General features: G+C 40.6%; 1 protein-coding gene and 1 long non-coding RNA gene across 6 annotated transcripts in view; one reads left to right on the top strand and one right to left on the bottom strand.

The window, feature by feature from the left end:
• Positions 1–46: 46 nt before the first annotated feature.
• LOC123503313 (general transcription factor 3C polypeptide 5-like) lies at positions 47–17,292 on the top strand. 3 transcript variants are annotated; one of them, XM_045252996.1, is made up of 12 exons: positions 47–210; positions 3,092–3,276; positions 4,394–4,556; positions 5,692–5,808; positions 8,292–8,461; positions 9,408–9,521; positions 12,155–12,322; positions 13,683–13,818; positions 14,219–14,304; positions 14,779–14,922; positions 16,621–16,786; positions 16,939–17,292. In XM_045252996.1, exons 2-12 carry the CDS (start codon positions 3,100–3,102, stop codon positions 17,043–17,045), a joined length of 1,548 nt encoding a protein of 515 aa, XP_045108931.1. In that variant the 5' UTR covers positions 47–210; positions 3,092–3,099; the 3' UTR covers positions 17,046–17,292. The 3 variants fall into 3 exon arrangements, with proteins under 3 accessions (XP_045108931.1, XP_045108930.1, XP_045108929.1); XM_045252995.1 differs by having other exon boundaries at positions 52–210; positions 3,099–3,276; positions 16,936–17,292; XM_045252994.1 differs by having other exon boundaries at positions 57–210; positions 16,936–17,292.
• LOC123503315 overlaps positions 13,032–24,149 on the bottom strand; it is a 44,568-nt gene continuing 33,450 nt past the window's right edge. For all 3 annotated transcript variants that reach the window (XR_006674408.1, XR_006674409.1, XR_006674410.1), the window contains exons 2-3: positions 17,850–18,027; positions 13,032–17,133 (exon numbers count right to left, since the gene is read on the bottom strand). This is a non-coding gene — a long non-coding RNA (uncharacterized LOC123503315). The remainder of the gene's footprint in view (positions 17,134–17,849; positions 18,028–24,149) is intronic.

The raw sequence follows: 24,149 nt of genomic DNA, 5'->3' as shown, positions 1-24,149 counted from the left end.
CGGTATATTTTCTTATTCCAAAGGGAGCAATGCAATGAGAAGCAATGATGGGTGTTCTATCATTACTTTCTCCGCAACACAAGCCTGATGAGTGAGGCGGGCCAGGCAGCAGGGCAGGCGGGTGGACCACTACTCATTTAACTCCCTCAGCTGTCGCACGCACGCCGCCACACACCACAAGGGAAGGAACAGCTTTGTCATACAGCAGAGGTGAGTGTGGCGGGTGTGTGGTGAGTGGCGAAGCTTGTGTTGCGTGTAGTGTGGGTTGTACTGGTGTGTCTTGTTTTGATTTTTTTTTTCTGGTAATGATTTGCCTTAACATAAAATTAATAACATAAATAATAGGATAACAAAGGGCCACCAGGGCTCATCTAGGTTATCCTGTTTCAGTCGCACAGCGACCTCGTCATCAGTACTTAAAGATACACTTACAAGTACACAATACATTATATACTAATTCTAAATATTTGGCCCATTAACAGGGCTAAGTCCTACAGCGAAATCCTCTACAATTTGTGATCCCCATACATGGGGATCATGTCTTGTTTAACTATAATAAATTTCTTATAAAAATTATCATGCAGCGCTATACATAATTATAAATCTAAGAAATTTAAGTGCTTATCTAATCTGCACTTAAATTTCTTAGATCTATAATTATGTATAGCGCTGCATGATATATTTTTTTTTATCAGAAACTGAGTTACATTCATCTCAGTTTAGGATAAAAAAAAGCCTTATTTATTTTATTTATTTTTTTTTTTTTTTGCCGGTGGTTGTTTGCCTGTCTAAGGAACACTCCTGCCACAAGATTTGCCGCCGTGCCTTGGTTTCACAGGGGGTGAGGGATGGGTGGTGGTGTGGTAGTGGGGTATTCTAAGACCAGGCATGGGGGTGTTTCTCATTGTTGTCAGCGTTAGGCCCCATTGATGTTGAACACAAGTTGGATATACAAGCCACTGTCCTAATATAGTGGTCCCTCCAGCTCGCTTCGTTTCTTGATTCCCTCTTCACAGTTTTTTTATTCGCTTCACAGCTTTTTCAATCAGCTGACATGACACAGGAGTGAAAATATGATAACCCAACACTAACTTAACTCTAACCCAGCTAACATAGCCTAGTTGAGGCGACATTACTGCTGATACATCTTCCTCAGAACCCATGTGACCAATAACGTGGATAGGTTAGGTTAAAGTTAGGCTTAGGTTAGTTTTGGTGATCACATTTTCATTTCTATGTCATGCCAGCCAAGTGAAACTGTGAAGGGGAAGCCAGGAAACCAGGTGAGCTAGTGGGACCACTATATTAGGACAGTGCCATATACAAAAGCACTCACCTTACATTGCGGACAAATTAAATTTTTTATTTTTTATTTAGATAGTTTCTTAAAGTGGGCTTGTAAGTTTACTCTTTATGGTGTCTTTGACCAGTTTCCTCTCTTACATAAAAGAATGCACAGAAAACACGATATTTCTGGAAGGGCCATGGGTGAAGATTTACAGGAGGTATTTCCTATGTCAAACATGGCACTCTGTATCCTTAGACTTTCCAAAAATAAAAATTTTGTCTATTTTGTTTCCCCTGACCAACTAAACCAAAACAAACTTAGTCAAACCTAACCTAACTCAGTTCCTGGTGTGATGTGTTGATTTTCTAAAGCATCAATATAAGTCAATAAGAGCTGGCCCTGCAAAAAATTCATATTTTTAAATGTAAAGTACAATGCAGTGGAGTCGGATTTTCAAAAGTCCAACTCCGACTCATGTAAATTTAAATGTTGCGACTCCGACTCCGACTCCAGGAAATTTGAAGATTGCCACTCCGACTCCAACTCCACTTTTTTTTTTTTTTTTTTTTTTTTTTTTTTTCTCAGTACAACGATATGTTCTATTTTTCTTTCTTACATGAGGGATGGTGGCCAAGGGAAAAGATTAAACAAAAAGCCCGCTAGTTGCCACACCCAAAAAAAGACGAAAGTTAAGAGAATCAATACTTACATATTTTCGAGTCAATCCATAATAAAAGTGTACTTGACGATTATATAATTATCATAGATTAATAAGAATTATCTTAATATGTAGTGCTTGATTGGACACATCCTCCACAAAATCAATTTCTCCAAATTTGTAGGAATCTCCATGAAGTGGAATCTTTACTCGAAAATTTATCACGTAAAGGAGTCGGAGTCGCTCATATTTTTACTGACTCCGACTCCGACTGCGACTCTGACTCCAATTCCAACTCCGACTCCGACTCCACACCCCTGGTACAATGAGTATAAATTGACGCAATATGCAGTCGTGTTATGAGTTACCAACAAGGAATTATAGTAAACATTATTCGGGCCATGTATTGACTGGATAGGGTCAGAAATTATTAAGTAAAATAAAAGGTAGACTTTTTACTCTTATTGCCTGTCTCAAGTTTGGAGACAAAAATATTCTTTCAAGTGGATTTCTGTGTTCTTTGAATGAATCTTTGAAACATTTCTGTCAAATTGCAATTAGTTTATATCTTTTCTTTTAAGGAACCAAGGGTAAATATAAGAGTACCACAACCTTATTTCCTACTTTTTAGCTGAAATATTAGGTCAGTGAAGATGCCCACAATGCTCACTGATTGGTCAATATGTGTCATCTTAGAGCCACGGGATGCACTGGCGATAGTGCCATTCCCTTCCAAGATGTTTTCCCAATGAGTTCTGTATTGCTATTGCAACACTGTGCCATCACACTGTGCACTGGCCATATTGGCTAACTCATGTGCCTTAGTTATTCTTTGTTTTTGAAGTCTACTATTTACTATTGTTTTGACACCAAGGTAGGTTAGGGTCTGTACAGTTTTTATATCTTCAATGTTATTTGGTTGTTTCTTATTGTTATATGTTAGTTTGTATATTACTTTTTTTCTTTGTTTATGATCAGTTCATATTTTTCTGGTATTTGTTGCATGTTTTTTTGGTATTCGCTGTTGCGAATTCTGTCTTCTATGAATCCTGCATATAGTTCACTAATACTTGGAGTGTGTTTTGCTTTAAAGTTTTATACTCATACCCTTGAAAATAAGAATTAATCAAAGCTATTCATCTCAGGACCCAGGATGTCTCACAGCAGTGGCACTACCACCACTACTGCTGGTGCCACCACCAGCAGTAGTGGCAGCACCATTAGTGGCACTGGGAAGCTGCGGCAGTTTGTGTGCATTGAATACCCAGGACTGGTGGAGAATGTGGACAACATGATCAACACTCTGGGGGGACTGGAAAAGATTTCAGAGGTGAGTCCATCTTCCTTCTTGTGGCAGCCCACTCACTCTGGTGTAGGTGTTCAGAAATGCTTTAGTCATAGCCTTCCTTATGACTCTCCTTATCTTAAATATATTATATAGTTAGTCTTGAGAATGCAGTGAGTCCCATGACATGGCACAATAGATGTAATGGAAAAATGCCTTAATGCACTGAAATATTAATAAAAATGTACATAATCTTAGTGAGTGTAAACTGGGATTTCATATGTACCTTGTAAGGAAGCCGCCACTCACCTGTCTGTCACTGCCACCACTTTCCATGAACATTCAGTGTGGGACACAGCAGGTGGATGTTGCTGGTGTGGAGGAGCTGGTGGAGGGACGCAGCAGAGAGCTCGGCACCGAGCAGCTGCAGGATCTCTGAGGGAGGCAACACAGATGGTACAGAATGTGATGGCATCAGATGAGGAACAGCAGATGGCTGTTCAGAGAATTGATGCACAGAAACTGAAAGACATGGTTTTCTACTGGAGTAAAGTCCAGGAAATTGTAACAAGCCACCACACAGACTTGTTTCAGTTCAGAGGGAGACAAATTCTTTTGGTGACGGCATGATGGATAACTTTTGGGAGTTGTAGAAAAATTACTAAAACATGTAGCTAAAATTTATGATTTCCCAACAAAAGTTATAAAAAAAATAATCACATGAAATAGAAGAATCAGCCAAGAGGCTCAGGACACAAGAAATGATGTCCCTCCCACTTCCTCCTCCACCCAGCAGTAATCCACCACCAACCCCTCCACCAGATGCTGCCAAACAGTTCATTGGCACAATAACTGAGGGTGGAATCAGGGCTCTACATTTGTTGTGTTATCTCCCATGTAGTAATACAAATGTGCTCATTTTGATGTATTTAAAGAAAATTTTTGGTTCAGGTTCATTGTCCCAGACAATAACAGTAGCCTCATGTAGCTCACAAGAACCTGTTCCTTGATCACCTGTAAATAAGAACAAGTGCATCATCTTTTTGGTCATGGAAATATGCTTCAAGAACACTGAGGACACCACAACAAAGGATGTACTGTGTATGTCTTTAAAACTTCCCATAGCTTTACTTTGTGTATTGATGAGGTGTGGCGTCTTCAGGTGTACTGCGAGGACAACCGACGGATGGAGCTGCGTTTCCGCCCCAATGATGTGTACTGCAAGCCAACGTGCGGCGAGCGTCACAACACCACGGCGCTGCTGCTGCGGGTGGTGCGCCGCAAGAAGAGAAGGAAGAAGAGGACGGGAGAGGAGGTGGGCCAAGGTACTGAGCATGGAAGCTGTTTTGTTATTTCTTTCATCCTTTTTTTTTTTTTTTTTTTCCTGTTATGTCATTCCTTTAATCTTTTCTTACTGTATTTTAGTATTTTCTCATTCCTTTCATCCTCTTTTTTTTTGTAGCTATTATGCCATTTCTTTAATTTTTCTTTGTTGCATATTTCATTTTATATTTTATAGGGAGGCAGTGGCATAGTGGATAAGGTGGTGAGCTTGGAATCGGGCAGACGTCCACGTGTAGGTTCAAATCCCACCATGTACCAGCTTGATACTTTGCCATTTGTTGAGTGGCTTAAAGTTACCTGCATGTCACCAAAGATGTGCTTGGGTGGTGATATGGGCCCTAATGTTGGTGTCACTATAGATAAAGTTGCCTGTGCCACTAGTACTCTTCAAGTTACCTACAGGTGCTGTGAGCCGGGACATAAAAAAAAAAAAAAAAATCAGTTTTGAAATTCCTCTTATCTTTTCTTTGCATTTTTGTATCTGTTATTCCTTTCATCTGTTCCTTTAATGTTTTTTTTTCTTTTTACTGTATTTTTGCTGCTTTATAATTCCTTTCTTCTTTTCTTTATTGTGGGGTTTATTTTTTGTATGTGTGTGTTTTACTGCTTTCTTTTTATCATTTTATATTATTACATATGTCTGTTCACTGCTCATGAGGACAAATAAGTTGAAACCACCAATAAACAAGGTGAAATATACAAGCACCCATATAGAATACATTTATTGTCCATATTCCAAACTGGCTGTAGGGTCTGGGTTTGAGGAAGTGGACAGTTGGGTTGTTCAAAATATATTGTAGCTTATTGATGATATAATTGATTTTGTGTATAATACTTCTTTTCAGTTGATCAACACAATTATCACAAGGATAGATTAGTTACTGTTTTCCTTAAGATATGATAACAGGCATTTTCGTCCCAGAGTGAGACCCAGCAGCCAGTTTAAAGTAGACAGACTAAAGTTTTTCTATTTTTATTGAGTACACTTTAGGAATTCTTAATATTCAGCAATAGATAAAGTTGAATATTTAAACTACAGTAAGCAGTGCAGCGAGTGTTACCAATTTTTTTACAGGAGTAATTTCTGTTGACTTTAGAAATATTCACGTCCCACAGCTGCCAACACAGGGGATGCAATGAATGTGAGCCCAGCCACGTCCGAGCAGCCCAGCCAGGTCTTCCCCCTCAGGACAGAGCTAGTGGGAGTTGTACACACCACCTACAAGTTCAACAGTTAGTACTTGGCATATCTCTTCATAGTGGGCAGATTTTTTATATTTTTATTTATTTATTTTTATTTATATCATGTGGGCTTTTCATGGGAATTTCTGTGCTAAAGGGGATACTTTTTTGGGGTACCTCCTATCTCAAAGCCCACCCGCTAGGAAACTATTGCCCTGAGTGAGGAAGCCCAACCTACACTTTGACCGTGGATAGGATTGAACTCATGCACTTGGAGACCCCTCAGACCCCAAAGCATGCATGGTTCCACTGTACCACGGCACACTTGGTGTAGAAAAGTATTTAGTTGTGTTCTGATTCCTGTAAAGTGAGGGCATTATATTCTCTTCACACTCAGGGGCTAAGAGAATGATGTGAATGAGTGTGAATGTGAAAGTTGTGTGTCTTGTCTTGGAGGAGAGAGTTTTGGTTTGTGTTGTAGAGAGGGCAATGTGAGAGAAGTTCTGTGTGCTATAAAGTCCCCTGGTACATAGTAAAGTGTTCATGAGTATTTTGTTTTTCCTTCTTTATCATTTAGTGTCCTTTTTCTCATCACAGTGGAGTTGTATGTGCAATGAGTCCTCCACTCTCTTCCAATCTCAGTGTTAGGTCCCTTCTCTCAGCAGTCAATACTCAGCACAGGCCACTTCAGTCTTGTGGGGTGATCTTTCGAATGTATAGAACTAAAGGGCAGTTTTGTTTTGAATAGAGTTTGTGGCATACAGTAAAGGTGTTCATCAGTGTTATGTCTCGCTAGCCATTATTCCAGATTTCTTGATATTTTTAGACTGGTACTTTTCATTCATCTCAAATTTTATTGTGGTGAAATGTACATATTACAATCTTGTTTACTGCTGAAGTGCATGGCAAATAGAAACAAATAGAGTATGTTTTCCTCTGTCCATACTGACCCAAGTTGCTTCATACTTATGGAGTGATACTGCTATAGTAAAACGAAATTGTACTGACCTGTAGGGTGTGGTGAATAATCCATGCAACGCTGCCATATCCTTCATTACTTAAGGAAAATGGAATAGCTGTTCTTTATTTAGTTTAATGCATGACTCGCTAAAAAAAAAGTCGGGTGGGGACAAGACATGAAAATTCCATAGGTAAATTAAATACAGTAAAGGTGCTGGTTGTAAAAGTGAAAATGAGGCTGATAATTTACCTAATATTTACTATTATGTCCTCTTGAGATACCCAGTGTAATGTAATGAGTGGGGAAAAGAAACGCTGATAAGGTTGTGGTGCTGTGGTGCATATCTTGTTTGCACTGGGACAAATCTTCTTTACTGTGGCTTCAGATGTACCAGCTGCATCTGCTGTCCTCTTCCTCAATTGATTTGTGTATAAAAGCTTTTTCTTTTAAGAATTATATATTAATTCTGTAAACAAACTCCTTGGTTTGACTGTACAACACACAGTAAGACGGGGAAGCGTCAGTGTGTCCTTCCATCGTGGTGACCTGACTAAACCCCCCCCCCCACCTTTTCCCCAGGGAAAATCCTGCCTTGGGTCAAGTGGCAACATCATCCATTCTGATATGCCACATCGTCATACATGTCATGAAATGCCTTCATTTGATTTGGTATATAACATTTATTTGTATCACCTGCTATTTAATGAAATAGTCAGAATATTCTTAGAATGCCATTTGTTGATAATACTGAGATTAAAGAACCATGAGTAGTATAGGCTGAATGTTTTCATTAGAAATCTGGCAGAATGGTGAACAACACCTTACGGGTCAGTACAATTTAGTTTTACTATAATGTGCCTGGAAGTGTTTTTTGTTGTGATGTGCAATTTGGCTTGTTTATTAGAGACCAGTGTAGATGTGTTTACCAAGTATAAAATGGTTTTTAACTGTATTTTAGAGGTGATAGTAGTGATAGAACCTGCCAGTTGTTATGTGTTGGTGGTTGGTGGGGAGGTGGTGAGCCTGGGATCGGGCAGACATTCACGCGTAGGTTCGAATCCCACCACATACCACTTTGAAACTATGCCATTTGTCAAGTGGTTTAAAGTTACCTACATGTCACCATGGTACCCAGGCTATAGGTGATTACACAAAAAATGCACTTGAGTAGTGATATGGGCCCTAATATGGGTACCAATATAAATGAAATTCCCTGCGCCACTAATGGGTGGAAGCTTAACAGCACTTTTTACATATATTCTTCAAGTATGCCTACAGGTGCTATAGGCCATATGTAAAAAAAAAAAAAGAAATAAAGAAAAATTAATAAATAAATAAATGTTGCAATGCCTGACCCTGGAATCTTCATCAAGGGTTGGCTGACTGTGTTCATGTCCATCAATACATATCAGACAGTAAACAGTCTTGTCATAATGTACTGCCAAATGTTCATTTATGTGTTGTTCTGCACTGGAGGCTACTAATTATTCCTTGTGGTTGATGTTATTGATAGCATGACAGATGAGGATATGACAAGGACTGGCTAGAGATCATGTGTGTGTATCATCCACAGGTTTGTGTGACTTCCAGTACCTTCCGCTGGTGACATGTGAGGACGGACTGCAGCAGATGTGTGTATATGACCAGTTGGTGCCTCAGGGGATGGAGCGAGCTGACTGGCTCAACCAACCTGCCCCTCTGTATCTCCCACCGGCAGCCTTCACACGCATGGACACCCCACAGGTACCAAGGGGGTGGGGTGGGGTGGGAGCTTAATTTGCCTCTGGGCCCATCTTGTAGCCACAGGGATGAGAGCCATGAAGGGATTTCTCTCTTTTTTGCTCTGCTTGCCTGGTGAATAATTCATTTAGCTGATGACACCATACACATGAACACCCTGCAGGCAACTTATCTTGTCTCTTGGTCAGCTTTGTGGCTGTTGAGAGGTGTGGACTGGAGGGATCACACTTGCCTCTACCTGTCTGGTGAATAATTTAATTTTCCTAATAACTTGATAGTCAAAATTTTTTAAAACTGGAAGTAGCGTTTCACATTCTGGAACCTTTTACAAGATTCACACAAAAAGCCATAAAGTTTTTATTGGATCTTTTGGTGATGAGGGATAGAGACAGACACTGTTCTTTGTTATATAGGTATTGCTTCTCTCTCTCTGCCATTGAGTCAAAGCTGTAATGAATTGACCAAGTTGTTGGTGGGAGTTGAAGCTTGGCAGGACATTCAGGGTAAGTGTGAGACTGACATTATCAAGTGGACCATAATTGACTACCACCTAGTGTAGCATAATTGGTCTTGTCACTGTATATTAATAAGAACACTTTGTCTGCCTGTCTATTTCACATTTTCAAACTAGATGAATAACTTAAACCATTGTCTGATATGTAGAATCTCTTCTCAAAATAACACTTCTAGCAACATTGACTATCAGATAGTTGTTCCTCTTCACCATTGTAATTGGATCTATTATTTGTTTTATTGCTGTGAGGGAAGGTAAGACGAGGACAGAACATGTTGATAGAGGCCAAACACTACTATAAGAAACCATATAATAGAAAGATCAGAGAAAAATAGAAGAGTTAAGGAACAAAACCAAAAGATCAGGGAAGACTCAAGAACATTTGAAAGCAAGAACTGAGACAATAATGGTTACTCTTTATCCATGACACTGCAGGACTACCGCTACAGGAAAGAGAAGAACAACGAGGGCAAGTCGAAGGTGCCACAGAACATCATTGCCAGAACACGACAGCGGAGGACACACTTCACCATTGTCCAGTTCTTCAAGGTAAAGATGTGCGTGTGTGTCTGTGTGTCAGTGTTTACCAGTTTGTGCTGCAATGAAAGAGATAGGTTTATTTTTCTTTTATTTATTGTTTTTTATGATAAGGGGAAATATGACCAATGGCAATAAAAATACTTAAACAAAAAGGCTCCACTTAGATGCCTATCCCCATGCTGGTTTAAAAGAGTTAGCCAAAAATCTGAAATGAATGTCTTGAAATCTCCCTCTTCAATGAGTTAAGGAAGATGGGAATACAGAAGCAGGCAGGCAGTTCCAGAGTTTATAGTTGTAAATGAATGGAATGGTCTCAGTAATCTGGTTTAGTGCTGAGTCATTATGGAGCTTTAAAAAGATGTATGGAAGAAATTGATTGTTGGAAATCTATAGGTGCTTAACCCTTTCACTCTGACACAAAACAATTAGCTGCACTAGAAGCAATGCATGAAGTCTGTTACCACGTGCAAGAAAGCTACAGTACTCGTCAAAGGTTTGCGACCACTGCCCTGAGTGGTCGCAAACTTTTGATGAAAAAAGAATGGTGTTTTTGGGGGGTCAACCATGTTTCACCAGATCATTGCGACCACATAGCCATCATAGGATGCCTTAAGGACATTCCAGAGCCTGCGGCAAACCTTTAATGTGCATTCCTAATGAAAGGTTGTTTGTGACACTGCTCCTTAAGGACCCCTTTGTCTGACGAGTGGCTGGTGCTCATATGTGTTTTCAGCCCCAAACTGAAGGATTTAGGACGTGAAACAGTTGCTTAGATCATTGGTGTAAAGGTTGCTAGTCACATAAGTAAGGAAATTTGTGAGCTGACAGGTGCTGGACCAATGAGTGTGAAAAAGTTTTCATGCCAGTTCAGGGAAGTATGCAGTGAAGAGTTGCTAGTTACCAAACATCGCTCTGGGAGGCCAAAGAAGACTTCCAAAAGGGCAACAACCATACTCAAACATATACACCTCGGTCCTGCTATAAACGACTCTAATAGGTTGATGAACGGGGTCATTCATAGTGAATAATGTATCCTATGGGAAAAAGGCTAATAGGTCGATCAGTCCTATCCTAAACCTAACTTTCAGCCCTATTTTACCTGTTTTTCTGGGAAAGAATGGGGTTAAACATGGAATACATTGCACACATAAAGAAAATGGTAATAAAGGGTAACTTTGCTGTCATTTACCTTAATTCTAGGGGGATTTATGTACAGGGGACTACCACGTCCCTGGACCCTCTCCCTCCCAACCAAGCGGCACAGACAGTCATGATGTCGCAATGAGCATCGACATACGCGCGCGCTGTTCAAAGCGACACGAACACCATTCATAGCGAGAACTCCTTGGATTTCCTTCACTTTTGGAAGCGATTCCTTCATAGTGAATGTGCTCGATTATAACAAAAATTTTGGACTGAATATTTTTGGTCACTCATTCATTGCGAGAATCGTTCATTGCGAACACGTTTATAACAGGACCGAGGTGTAGTAGAGAGAGTATTGCATCAATCACTGCAAGAAAAATAAGGAGGAGAACAGTGGTGCCTTCCAGGGTGTTTCTGTGTGAACTGTGTCACAGCACCTTCAAGAGCTGGGTTACACCAGCCACAAGTACACAAAGAAATCTCTTCTCTGTAAGACCCAGAAAATTAAACATCTTAACTTTGCCCATAATTATGCTCAGTGGACTAAGAATAACTGATTAAGTGTGTTATGGTTGGATGAAGCAACGTTTAATATGATGTGCAACAGAAATTCCCAGGTTTATTGGCTCCTTGGTAGTGATCTACTCGACCCACAGTGCGTATCTCGAAACAGCAATAAAGCACCCTGATTCTTTAATGGTATGGAGCTGTTTTTCAGGTCATGGCCTTAGCAAGTTGCTAGTGCTTCCCAAAAACATAAGGGTTAATGCAAATGTCTATTATGAACTGTTGAATGACCATTTGCCAGCGTGTTTTGAGTTGTCAGGCATTAACCCTATTAAAAACCTCTGGGTTATCGTTTAGAAAGATTTACATGGCAAGAACATCAGATCCATTCTGGTGACAGCTATCTGGTAATCTTGGAACAAAATACCAGCTGCCACTGTCCGCAACCTTGCTCTTTATCTTCCCAGATGTCTCTGCAGTGTTATCAAGAAAGGGTGGCCCAATCAAGTATTAATCAATTTAAACAAACACATTTTAGTTAAGGTTTTTTTTCCTCATATCTTGGCAGGGGAGTGGGACGGAAGTGTCTGGTCGCAAACTTTTGACGAGTACTGTAGTGATGAAGAAGAGTATCTGATGCATTTTCTCAGTTCAAAGATTGGCTGTGGAATAAGTAAAGATGTCTCAGAATGAATGGTAATGAGGGAAAAGTGTACCAAATGGCAGACTGAGGAGTGATGCAGGAACTGCCACATGTAGGTTCAATGGGTTCTTGCCGCTTTTGTTAGCTATCTTCATTGTACAGATTGTTTCATTGTACTATACTTCATAAGCATTGGATATGATGTATATTTTTGTATATCTGCTACAGGAATAGGATAAGAGGTAAATAAGTCATTACAAAAAAAGAAAATATTTGTTAGCAGAGTTGCAGTAAAGGGAAGAAACTAAATAGAGAATGCGAGATGTAATTCTGGTTTACGCTGCAGGATGGCGATGTCCCCAAGAAGCCTCTGCCTGGAGCCCTGTCGCAGGTTCGCATCAAGTTCATGGACAGCGACTCCTACCAGAGACTAAAGAAGGAGTTTGATAAGCGTCCCATTTGGTCGAAGAATGCACTGCGAGTCAGGCTGGACTACAAGAAGGATAAGCTCAAGGTGGGTGTGTTGGTGGTGGCTGGCAGGGTGGAAGGGTAAGACTACAGAGATGAAAGATAAATGGAGTGACTTCAAATGAGGAGAAAAGGAGGAAGAATTAGATGTAAAGGGGAGTAACTCTAGCCAAACTATAGATAAAAAAATATATATATAAGAAAAAAAAAAATAATGGATGGGCATCAAAGTGAAGAAAATGGAGGATATGTATAAAGGAAGAATTCTAGATATACTAAAGATTAAGTACTTTTAATAAATTATTATTAAATTATTACGACAGACTTGGAAGACAAGATAGACTAAGTATGGAAAAGATTATTGAACCATCTCATATAGTGACAAGCCAACTTTCATGTAAGGCTTTTAGGAAAGGAAATTTTCTATTCGTCACCATTTTGCTTTTCATGGATGATGTACTTGCTATCTTGGTATGAGATTGACATTACTTCTTTGTCTTGTCTGTTGTTTTGTTCCAAATTATCTGTCTTACCCCTTACACCTTGGTTTGTGTAGGAAATGGAATATATTATTCTGAGTTTTGACTGGCAGAGAAAATAATTGTTTTACTCCTTATTGGTAACCAGGACAATAAAGTGGAGGTTATGGAGTACAGTCATGGTCTGGTCAGGAAATCAAGGAACTCTTCACGGTGTTCAATCTTTTGTTACAAGATAGAAGAGAAGACAGATAGGGTTCATAGATGAAGAGAAACAAAGCTGCCTTATTTATTGGATATGGTCATGTCCAGATTTATGTAGGTAGCAGTGTCCTCTCAAAATAATGGTATTCCTGTTTTCCAAGAGTGAACTGTGATGTTTCACTACATTGTCATCATCACAAATCTCCTCAGAGGACCAAATTCTGAAACGTTTCACTACTTTCAAAAAGCTGTGACATTAACAAATTATATGCATTAGATTATCAGGAGAAAGACTTGAGAACCTGGCAGGTTCTCATCTCTTTAGCTCTTGAAAATGGTCATGGCAACATTAACACCAGCACCTTTCAAAACTTGTTTAATGTTGCCATGACCATTTTCTAAAGGTGAAGAGATGAGAGCCTGCCAGGTTCTCAAGTGTTAACCTTGATAATATAATGCAGATAATTTGTTCATGTCATCAGAAACATGAAAACACGGCTTTTTGAAAGTAGTGACATAAATAGGATGACTATATTATTTATTAACTGGAGAAATGCTCTCAAGAATTCAAAACAATTATTTCTATAGCTTTGGAGAACAGTTGTGGTGAGAGCAAAGCATCTAAATAGTTGTGGTGAGAGCAAAGCATCTAAATACAAAAACAATATACATCAGATGTATTGTTCACAACAAGATAAGCTTATCCTCACATTTCCCACACAGTACCTGCTGCCCACCATGTCCTACTACTTCCACACTGGGCCGTGGAGGAACTTGTGGGTGCAGCTGGGCTATGATCCACGCAAGGATCCCAAGGCCTGGATCTACCAGACTTTTGATTTCCGCATCCGCCAGGCTGGTCTGTTGCTCCACACTAACTGCTGACTTTTCCTCTTTGCTAAAAACAAGGCATCTTTGTTCCTTGACTCAAAATTTACTTTTGTGAAGTCACTTGTAGAGCTGGATTGTATAAGTATAGGGTCTCTTCCAGGAAATGCATTGTTATTCATGGTTTTTGTGAGTTACATTTAATTTAATTTCTTGCTCTTCAGAAGTATGGTACATTTCATTTAATTTCTTGCTCTTCAGAAGTTAACCATACGTGTCTTTTGAGAATTTGTGTAAGTTTAAGGTGATGTTTTCCTCTGTCTGTAAAGGCTAGACTAAGTTTGTATGTAAGATCTTACTTAGTGTTAGTGAAATACTTTGATATGTGAATACTAAAGTTCCATCAATGTTGTTATTCTTGTGTGTTGCAGGAGGTGTGAAGACTAAAGTGGAGGCCAAGAGGAGTTACTCAAACTATGTGTTACCATACAAGAGTGCCAACACATCAAGGAGGAAAGTGAGTGAATCGCTGCTCAGATTAGCCAGTGAGGATACAGACATCAAAGTTTATCAACCCAACAATATTGTTAATTTGTTGGCATTTCAAGACTAGGATTTTAAAATGCTTCACTTCATTGATCTCTGTGTGTGTGTGATTATATTTGGGTTCAGAGAGGGAGCTGAGATGGACACAAGAGGCCACCATGGCACAGGGGAACCATGCACACCTTGGTGTCCGAGAAGTCCCCAAGTGCACTGGTTTGAACTCTTGCACGGTCTGAGTGTAGAAAGAAAGGGCTTCCTTGCTTGGGGTAATGGTTCCCTAGGAGGTACCCAAAAAGTACTTCCTTGAGCCCATAAAATTTGCATGAAAAGCTCACATTGTAAAACAAAAAGAGGCAGCCAGACATCTCTCTCTGATCTACAGTATAAAACCATATATATACCACAATATCTCATCAAACAAATTCTCTCTCCCTCACCACCCCAGACCTCGGTGATCCAGTCCCTGCATCTTGGGGAGTCAGGTGAGGACGGCAGTGAGGAGTGCTCCAGCAGTGCTGAGAAGAACAATGAGGACCTGTACATCTTTAGGCCTGGCATGATCCCTCCCTACAGGCAGATGTTCTACCAGGTGCTGAGCTGTGGTTGTCTTGGTGTTTGCTAGAAGGCAATGCGAGAGTGGCTGTTGTCTCGTCACTTTCTTGTTTGCTATCCATCTCTGTTGTATTACTTCCTTGATGATGGTTCTTGCTTACTTTCCTTGATTCATAGGGACTGGTGCCATATCTTTTTCTTGCTTGTTACTTATCCATCTGTGTTGTATTACTTCTTTAATGATGGTTCTTGCTTGTTTGCTTGCTTTCCTTGATTAAGAGGGACTGGTACCATATGAGTCTTCTTCAGTTGTGTCATTCATCTTTTTCTGTGACTCCTTCTGTTACCTTTTCTCTCGGTGATAGGTGGCCTTTTTTCATTCCCTTACAGCCATGGGATGTTGTCATGTATGAGTCTTATTTTCTCCATTGCATCTTCCTTTGTGACTCATATAAGAGTTTTGTAAAGTTATTTTTTCCTTTGCTTCTTCCTCTGTGTCTCCCATCCTTGCTCCATCTCTCCATCTCATTGCCTGTCTTCTCTTTGATCTCTCAGTTTATTATCTATCTTTTCATGGTATTGCCTCTTCCATACACTTTAGAGGTTCTGGTTGCCAATTACCTTTCTAACCTAGAATTTTTCCCCTCTGCTGTTCGTTCTTGCTATCATCCCCTGTGGAAGAAGAATTAATTTAATATTGTTGAAAATGCTTCATAGGCTGTTAATAATTTGTCACTCACTTTCAAACCTTGTACTGCACACTGATCTAAATTTCTGTAGGAGCCTTTGTTTACATCCCCCTACTTTGCGATGAATAATGCAACTCTGGTATAACATATAGTCCTTAGTTAGAAATGACAAACTTAGGCTCCTTACTCTCTTCTATTATGCACATTCCTTTAAAATATTCTTCCCATATTTTGCATCCATTCTCTGGTCTATGTGATGTTCTCTTGGACTTTTAATTATTTCATATGGGTCACAGTAGGTGGCATACAATATTTTCGAAAGGTGGTATGGCAAAATTGTCTTTGTCTGGCATGATATCTAAACACTGGTGCTTGAAGTTGTAGACTAAGAACACAAACCTCTGCACCACTTTGTTGCTGTTTCCTCTCCCATAACGTTTTCAAGTTCACTTAAAAATTTCCTGTCAAAACATCCATCCACTCTACTGTACAACTCCTACACCACTTACTGCAGTTTCCTCTCTTCCAAAGCGTTGACATGTTCACTTTAAAATTTCCTGTTGGATTTCCACTCTACTCTATGCTCTCTTCACCATACATATATATCATTGGCAACCTTTCTAGTTCCTCCATGACCACATTTCTTAAAGCTACCTACCCACAAGATGACAAGAAAATAATGCTTATCATTTTAGAAGATTGCTTTTAAAAGTACAGGTTGTTTCTGATGATAAGTAATTACTCATTCAATGTTACCAAGTTTGAGAAAACAGTATTAACAAGTCCTGTCATAACTTACACATAGCTTTCTCTAAGCAGCTCACTGGTGTACAAGTTATTGCTATTAAGAGAACCTTGATTCAAAACCTGTGCCAGACAGAGAATATGGACATTTTATGTAGTATGCTGTCCACAAAAATACTGTAAGCTAGTGTGGTGTGGTATCTATCTAGCTTGACCAACTCTTAAAATAAATCAGGAAAGCTTTGTCTTGCAAACTTTAAATGAAGTGACATGTAACAAACAAACTGTTACTTCTCTCGCAGTACTGTGACATTCAGGTGCCTGAGATCCAGAAGCTGCTGGAGGAAGCCATTCTGACGGGCGCCAACAAGGTGTGCTCAGAGAAGTATGGCTGGCTGCCGGCGGGTGTTGAGGCAACTTGCAGGGACATCATGTCACGCCTCATTGAGAAGACTCTGGCGGAGAGAAGTAAGTTAGTTCAACATTTATTAGCAACTGGTTATTAAACTTGGTTGTGTAAGGAATTCAATAGAATAAAGATGGCTTCCGAGGTTGTCAGTTCATCAGTCTGCTACCATGTGTGTATGTTTGGGTGTGACCAACTTCTATTCCAACAGCAGCAGTGCAGGGTGAGGGCCTGGAGACAGAGGGGCTGGAGCTGCAGTCTAATTCTGAGAGCGAGTCGCCCACTGAAGGGAACTCCACCGAAGAGGAGCAAGGGGAGTGAGGCGCTGCTCTGGCTTGTTGGTGCAGCACAGTGTTGATGCTGGCTGTGCCTCCATGCTTGGTGCAGGGAATGTTACATAAACACTTGCCTGTGTGGAATGACGAACTTGTTAAAAGATAGAGGTGCATTGTTCTGTAATTATCTCCTGAAATGTTTATTTATGATGTGAATACATTTTGTGATGTAAATTTTGTAAATATAACCTGTAAAGCTTTTTTTGTACACAAGTAAATAAGTACTATTGTTACTTTGTGTGTCATTCACTTGATGCCAAACTCTTAGTGAGAAACTGCAAACTGTGTGGACTATTGTGGTGGTGTAATACTATTTCTAACAACGATGATAAGTTACAATTTAAACGTGGAAACTGCCAGCTTTATGTAAAAACATACTTTCAATGCATTTACGATGAGAACATACTTTCAATGCATTTACGATGAGAAATAGAAATAACTGCTAAATATAAAAAAAAAAAAAAAACTAGTTAGAAGTAAGTGAAATTATGAGCATTTGTGGCAATATTACTACTACACGTATGGGAGTCCTGAAGGTGGGAATGGGACACTGGCAGGAATGAATGGGGAATATTAGACAGCAATATTACTACTACACGTATGGGGGTCCTGAAGGTGGGAATGGGACACTGGCAGGAATGAATGGGGAATATTAGACAGTCAGCAGCAATATTACTACTACACGTATGGGGTCCTGAAGGTGGGGATGGGACACTGGCAGTAATGAATGGAGAATATTAGACAGTCACGTAAAATTATCTTCATTATATTTACCACGGCCTGACCTTACCTGAACCACGTGAGCTTCCACATCTCCCTCCCCTACACGCCAGGCCTACCACTGGGATGTGGAGGGGGTCGGGCGGCATCACAACAGGGCAGGGCAGGACAGGGGCACTGAGGGCAGGGTAGGGTAGAGCAGCGGAGGCCACAGGTGATTGGATGCCCCACGCTCCCTTCACACAACCCTGTAAAAGGCAAGTTAATATTTGTTTTGTCCTAAAATACGAACTCTGGGACGAATATCACTCCATATCATTATTCAAATCATTGCAGTACGTATATTATTATTATTATTATTTTTTTATTATTATTACGTAGTAGTAGTAGTAGTAGTAATAGTAATTATGCTGGTGGTAGACTGATCACTGTTATTGGTATGTCAAATATTTTACAAGAAAATTTTAAAGCATTCACAAAAAAACGCCAGACAGTTGATTTACAAGAAAATTTTGAAGCATTCACAAAAAAAAAAAAAAAGAGCCAGACACACATTTGATCTGCGCCACAGTACTACACTCCATTAAATCACTGAAGCCACCACAGATGAAACGTCGATGAGCAGGTGGCGAGATGAGGAAGGCAGGGAAGGACTATAAACGCTAAACACTTCAGCCCATAATGATGATGACGATGATGATGAGAAGGACGACAATAGGGACGAAAATTAGCGTATTATTATCGTTAAAATGAGATGCAAAGGTGGAGGAAAGGAAACAGCGATACAACGAGGATGTGAGAAAACAACGACGAGAGGAAAAGGTCCAGAGAAAGGTAACAGTAAGAGGAAGAGGATGCGCATCATACGGAGACAGTTGGAAGAAGAACAAAGATAAGAGAAGCGAGGAGAGCTGACGCAGATAATAAGGTGGAGGGAAATAATTATACTCATGAACAAAGAGGCCAAAAGGAAGAAAATGGAGATGAGGAAGAGAATGAAGAAAAATACACAGGCAATGACGCACACACACACACACACACACACACTTATAGCAGCAAGTAGGTAAGGGATGCTATTCGAGGGGTTGTGGGCTCGCTTTCCCTGTGTGGAGTGAGTTGTGGTCTCAGTACAGTAACTACTAGAACACGAACTGTAGGAATACGATGATGATGAGAACACACGAACGCACACATAAGCAGATATACAGACAGACAGGCAAAGACAATTACAACTCAAACAGGCTTAAATAAAAGATAAATCAAAGCAAACTAGGAAACAAAACGCGAGTAGGAGGAGGATGATAAGAAGGAGGACAGACATACAAGACAGGCAGATAGGGACAATGACAGCGCAGAGCAGCTCCACCTCACTCGCAGAGAACAGACATACAACAGACAGACAGACAGATAGGGACAATGACAGCCCAGAACACCTCCACCTCACTCGCAGAGAACAGACATACAACAGACAGACAGACAGATAGGGACAATGACAGCCCAGAACACCTCCACCTCACTCGCAGAGAACAGACATACAGCCATATTCAGAAACGCCTTGTTCTTTCACCACAACAATATTTCAAGGCCACAGAGACAAGTAGCACAGTTTTGAAAGTTTTTCCTTATGATAAACTAGAAATCTTGCCAATTCATCACTAGAACCATGAAAATAACCTTAAAAAACACAACTATCTTCAACTAGAGCCTTTGGAAAGCAGTGATGGTGGGAGAACAAGGCGTTTCAGAACACGGGCAATAGAACAACAGACAGACAGACAGATAGGGAGAATGATAGCCCAGAGCAGCTTCACCTCACCCGCACCTCACCACACATCGCCACACGAGCTAAATGTCAACAGGCGTCCCCTCCCGTCACCGTGTCAAGCTACGTATAGGGTCCGTCAAATGATAAGAACACTGGGGAGCGCAAACTTCCTTATCTCACCCACGCACGGCCTCTCCCCTCTCCCTCCTCTCCCCTTCTCCCTTCCCTATCTCCCTTAGTATTTAGTGACCATAAGGACACATAGATGAGGAAATGTAGAAAGAGGAGAAGGAAAGGAGAGGGAGAGGGAGATTAGAGAGAGAGAGAGAGAGAGAGAGAGAGAGAGAGAGAGAGAGAGAGAGAGAGAGAGAGAGAGAGAGAGAGAGGAAGGGAAGGCATGTAGAAATAGGGGAGGGATGCAGAACAGAGAGAGAGAGAGAGAGAGAGAGAGAGAGAGAGAGAGAGAGAGAGAGAGAGAGAGAGAGAGAGAGAGAGAGAGAGAATAAAGACGGAGGAGGGACAGGGAGATTAAGAAAAAAAAAATGGAGGAGAGGAGAGGAGAGGAGAGGAGAGAAAGAAAGAAAAGGATAGAAACAACTCCTCTCACCTTTCATTACCCACTATCACTCACTCTCACTCCTCTTCCTCACCATTACCCACTCTCACTCACTCTCACTCCTCTTCCTCACAAGAAAATAAACAAAATAAATAAAACAAAAAGAAAAAAAGAACCATGAATTAAAAAAAAAAAATCTTTCATAATTCTTTCACTCGATCTCGCAAAAAAAAAAAAAAAAAAAAAAAAATGAATAAAAAATGGCTGAACTAAAAAAAAAAGGTATCAATCATGAATAACAAAAAATAATCTCTCATAATCCTTTCACTCTCATCAATCTCGTAAAAAAATAAATAAAAAGTTAATTGAAAAATATGGCTGAACTAAAAAAAAAGCAGGAATTAATAATAAAATCAGAAATGAATAAAAGAAAGGATATAAATGAGACACGTTTCACCATTTTATTTAGTCCATTCATCAAATACAGTGGGTAAATATGTGGCTGACCTGGCGTGACCTGAGATGAGAGGTCAGGGGGGGAAGAGAGAGAGAGAGAGAGAGAGAGAGAGAGAGAGAGAGAGAGAGAGAGAGAGAGAGAGAGAGAGAGAGAGAGAGAGAGAGAGAGAGAAATTTTGGTTCTCTCTCTCTCTCTCTCTCTCTCTCTCTCTCTCTCTCTCTCTCTCTCTCTCTCTCTCTCTCTCAGTACACCACCTCTGTGTCACTTTCAACATATGATAAATAGTTTAACCCTCCCTCCTTCTGCCTCCCTCTCCTCCTTTCCTCTCTCTCTCTCTCTCTCTCTCTCTCTCTCTCTCTCTCTCTCTCTCTCTCTCTCTCTCTCTCTCTCTCTACTCAATTACTTTTACTCTCTTATTCCCTCATCTCTCTCTTCCCCATCTCTCGTCCTCTCCCTCTCACTTTTCCTCCTCCCTCTCCATTTCCCTCTCCGCTTTACTAAATCAACATAAAAGAACACACACACACACCCTTACACCCACACCCACCCACACACACACACACACGCCCGGTAGCTCAGTGGTTAGAGCGCTGGCTTCACAAGCCAGAGGACCGGGTTTCGATTCCCCGGCCGGGTGGAGATATTTGGGTGTGTCTCCTTTCACGTGTAGCCCCTGTTCACCTAGCAGTGAGTAGGTACGGGATGTAAATCGAGGAGTTGTGACCTTGTTGTCCCGGTGTGTGGTGTGTTCCTGGTCTCAGGCCTATCCGAAGATCGGAAATAATGAGCTCTGAGCTCGTTCCGTAGGGTAACGTCTGGCTGTCTCGTCAGAGACTGCAGCAGATCAAACAGTGAAACACACACACACACACACAGGTAGCCAGGTGCTAATCCAGTAGTCTCGAGAGGCAGGTGAAGTGATTTACTCTGCTCTACTGTGATTGTGTTTAGGGGAAGGCTCTCACGTGATCGAGAGAGAGAGAGAGAGAGAGAGAGAGAGAGAGAGAGAGAGAGAGAGAGAGAGAGAGAGAGAGAGAGAGAGAGAGAGAGAGAGAGAGAGAGAGAGAGAGAGAGAGGGAGTGTGTGTGTGTGTGTGTGTGTGTGTGTGTGTGTGTGTGTGTGTGTGTGTGTGTGTGTGTGTGTGTGTGTGTGTAAGGGAAAGTGAGGAGGAAGGGAGGGGTCAGAAGGATGTAGAGAGAAGGAAGGAAGGAAAGAAAGAAAGAGGAAATGGAAAGGGAAAAGGAAGTTATGGAGAGAGAGAGAGAGAGAGAGAGAGAGAGAGAGAGAGAGAGAGAGAGAGAGAGAGAGAGAGAGAGAGAGAGCGCAGGAGGTATGTGGTGACTCAAGACAAGGGGGCAGTGGCGGGCTTCCCAAATCCTTGACCTTTTCGAATTACATGTTTTATCATTAATGAAAACACCCACGATAATCCCAAGAGTGCCACGTGCCTCCTGACGATGAAGAAAGTGATATGTAGTAGCAAGCCTTATCATTTCATCTTAGCTTGTCCTCGATGCTAAAAGAACGTTGCTGGTACAGGTTAGGTTAGGTATACAGTACATCAACCCCTTAGTACCATGACGTGTTTTCATATTTTAATCTCGTTACTATTTGGTGATTTTATACAGCTTCAAAAACTTGTATGGGGATTGAAATGGTGACAACTCTTGGCCATTGACCTTCTGACCTCCATAAATCCTTCTTAATGTCAATAAAATCGTGTAATCCAACCCAAAACTCAAGGTAGAAGTGAAACCCAGGACTGATAGGGTTAATAAAAACGTTCTATGCATCTAATTAACGTTCTATATCTATCTATTCGCCTAATCTTACGTTTAAGGATTTTATTACATTCTTTTTCTAATTTTCAACGTTATGTTACTGGAAATGTTACGTGCGTACATGTGGATAACAAACAATGCAAGTTACGTTAGTTAATGTTATATTGCTGACCAATAATGCAATTTCTTAAAAAAAAACAAAAACAAAGAAAAGTGTAATCTGTGGTCAATAAAGTGTCTATCTGTCTGTCTATCTGTCTGTCTATCTATCTATCTACCTACCTGTGTGTGTGTGGGTAAAGTTATGCTTCTAGAAAACAAACCTCGTGGCCTGAACAAAGTGAAATAAAGAAACAAGGAAAGGAAAGAGGAAAATGAAGAAGACGGAGGATAAGGAAGATTAAGACGAGAGAGAGAGAGAGAGAGAGAGAGAGAGAGAGAGAGAGAGAGAGAGAGAGAGAGAGAGAGAGAGAGAGAGAGAGAGAGAGAGAGAGAGAGAGAGAGAGAGAGAGAGAGGCTAAAAAAGACGATCGAGGCAAAGGGAAAAAAGAAAGAAAAAAAAACCTTACTTACAAAGCCTGACTAGCCCTAGCAACCCGTGACCTTTAGAAACAGTACGCAGGCAATTTTGGGAGTATTTTACAACGCAGACTTTCCGAAGAACACGCGACGCAGATAGATAGATGCACGGTCCAGATATACAAGGTCTTCCATTCGCGCGTGTATCTGGACCTTGGATAGATGATGGCACCAGGACGAGGCACAGAAGCACATGCAGTTGTTTGTCCCACTGCTCCGATGCTAACATGTTTGGTGAATGCTGCTGGTGTAGGTGAGCGTGAGGGGAGGATGTGGTGACCTATATCATTTCGGCAGACTGGTGGTGGTGGTGGTGGTGGTGGTGGTGGTGATGGTGGTGGCATTATCAAGCGACGATGATTATGATGATGCTTAAAGTGATGACAACGATGAAGAATACTAATAATGGAGGAGCAGAAGAGCAAAAAAGGAGAATGATGATAGTAATAATGATGATGAATGAAGAGAAAGAACAAAAAGATCTCGAAGAAACAGAAGCCGAATAAGAAGAGGAAGAAGAAAAGAAGAAGAAAGAGAAAGACAGAAAGATCGCAGGAAGAAACAGAATATCACGAAACAAGCAGAAGATAAAGAAGAGGAAAAAGAAAAGAAAAGAAGAAAGAGAAAGAAAGAAAGATAAGGAAAGATCCCAGTGACGTTTGGGCGACAGAATAAAAAAAGAAAAAACACAACATGCCGAATAAGAAGAGGAAGAGGAAGAAGAAACGAAGAAGAAAGAAAGAGAAAGAGAAAGAAAGATCAAGAAGAAGCAGAAAGCAAAGAAAGAGGAAAAAACAGAAAAAAATAAAGAAAAAAAGATTGCAGAGAGGAACAGAAGATGAAGAAGATGCAGAAGATCAAGAAAATAAGAAGAAAAACATAGAAATAAAGATAAAAAAAGATAGCATTGACGCTTGGGCGAGAGAATAAGAAAAAAGAAAACGAACACAACACAATGAGATTACAATGATCCAAGAAGGACGAGACCAACTAGGAGAGGAAAACGTAGCATTCAAAGTGGGAAATACAAGGTTTTCTGAGCTAAAACTACGTAATCTCAAGAAAAGGAGGTAGGATAGTCAAGACGAAGGACTCCTCACCATCCCCCCGCCATCCCCCCACACCAGACACTTCCCCCACGGTATAATTAACAGAGAGAAGAGCTCAGAACTGTGACTCTTGAAAGAATGGAGGGAAAATAAGTAGAATAAAAACACATCAATCAGAAAGTA

This window comes from Portunus trituberculatus, chromosome 13, assembly GCF_017591435.1.
Source record: "Portunus trituberculatus isolate SZX2019 chromosome 13, ASM1759143v1, whole genome shotgun sequence".
Taxonomy (NCBI): Eukaryota; Metazoa; Arthropoda; class Malacostraca; order Decapoda; family Portunidae; genus Portunus; species Portunus trituberculatus.
The sequence above is the reverse complement of the archived record's forward strand: the minus strand, read 5'-3'. Positions and strand labels throughout refer to the sequence as shown.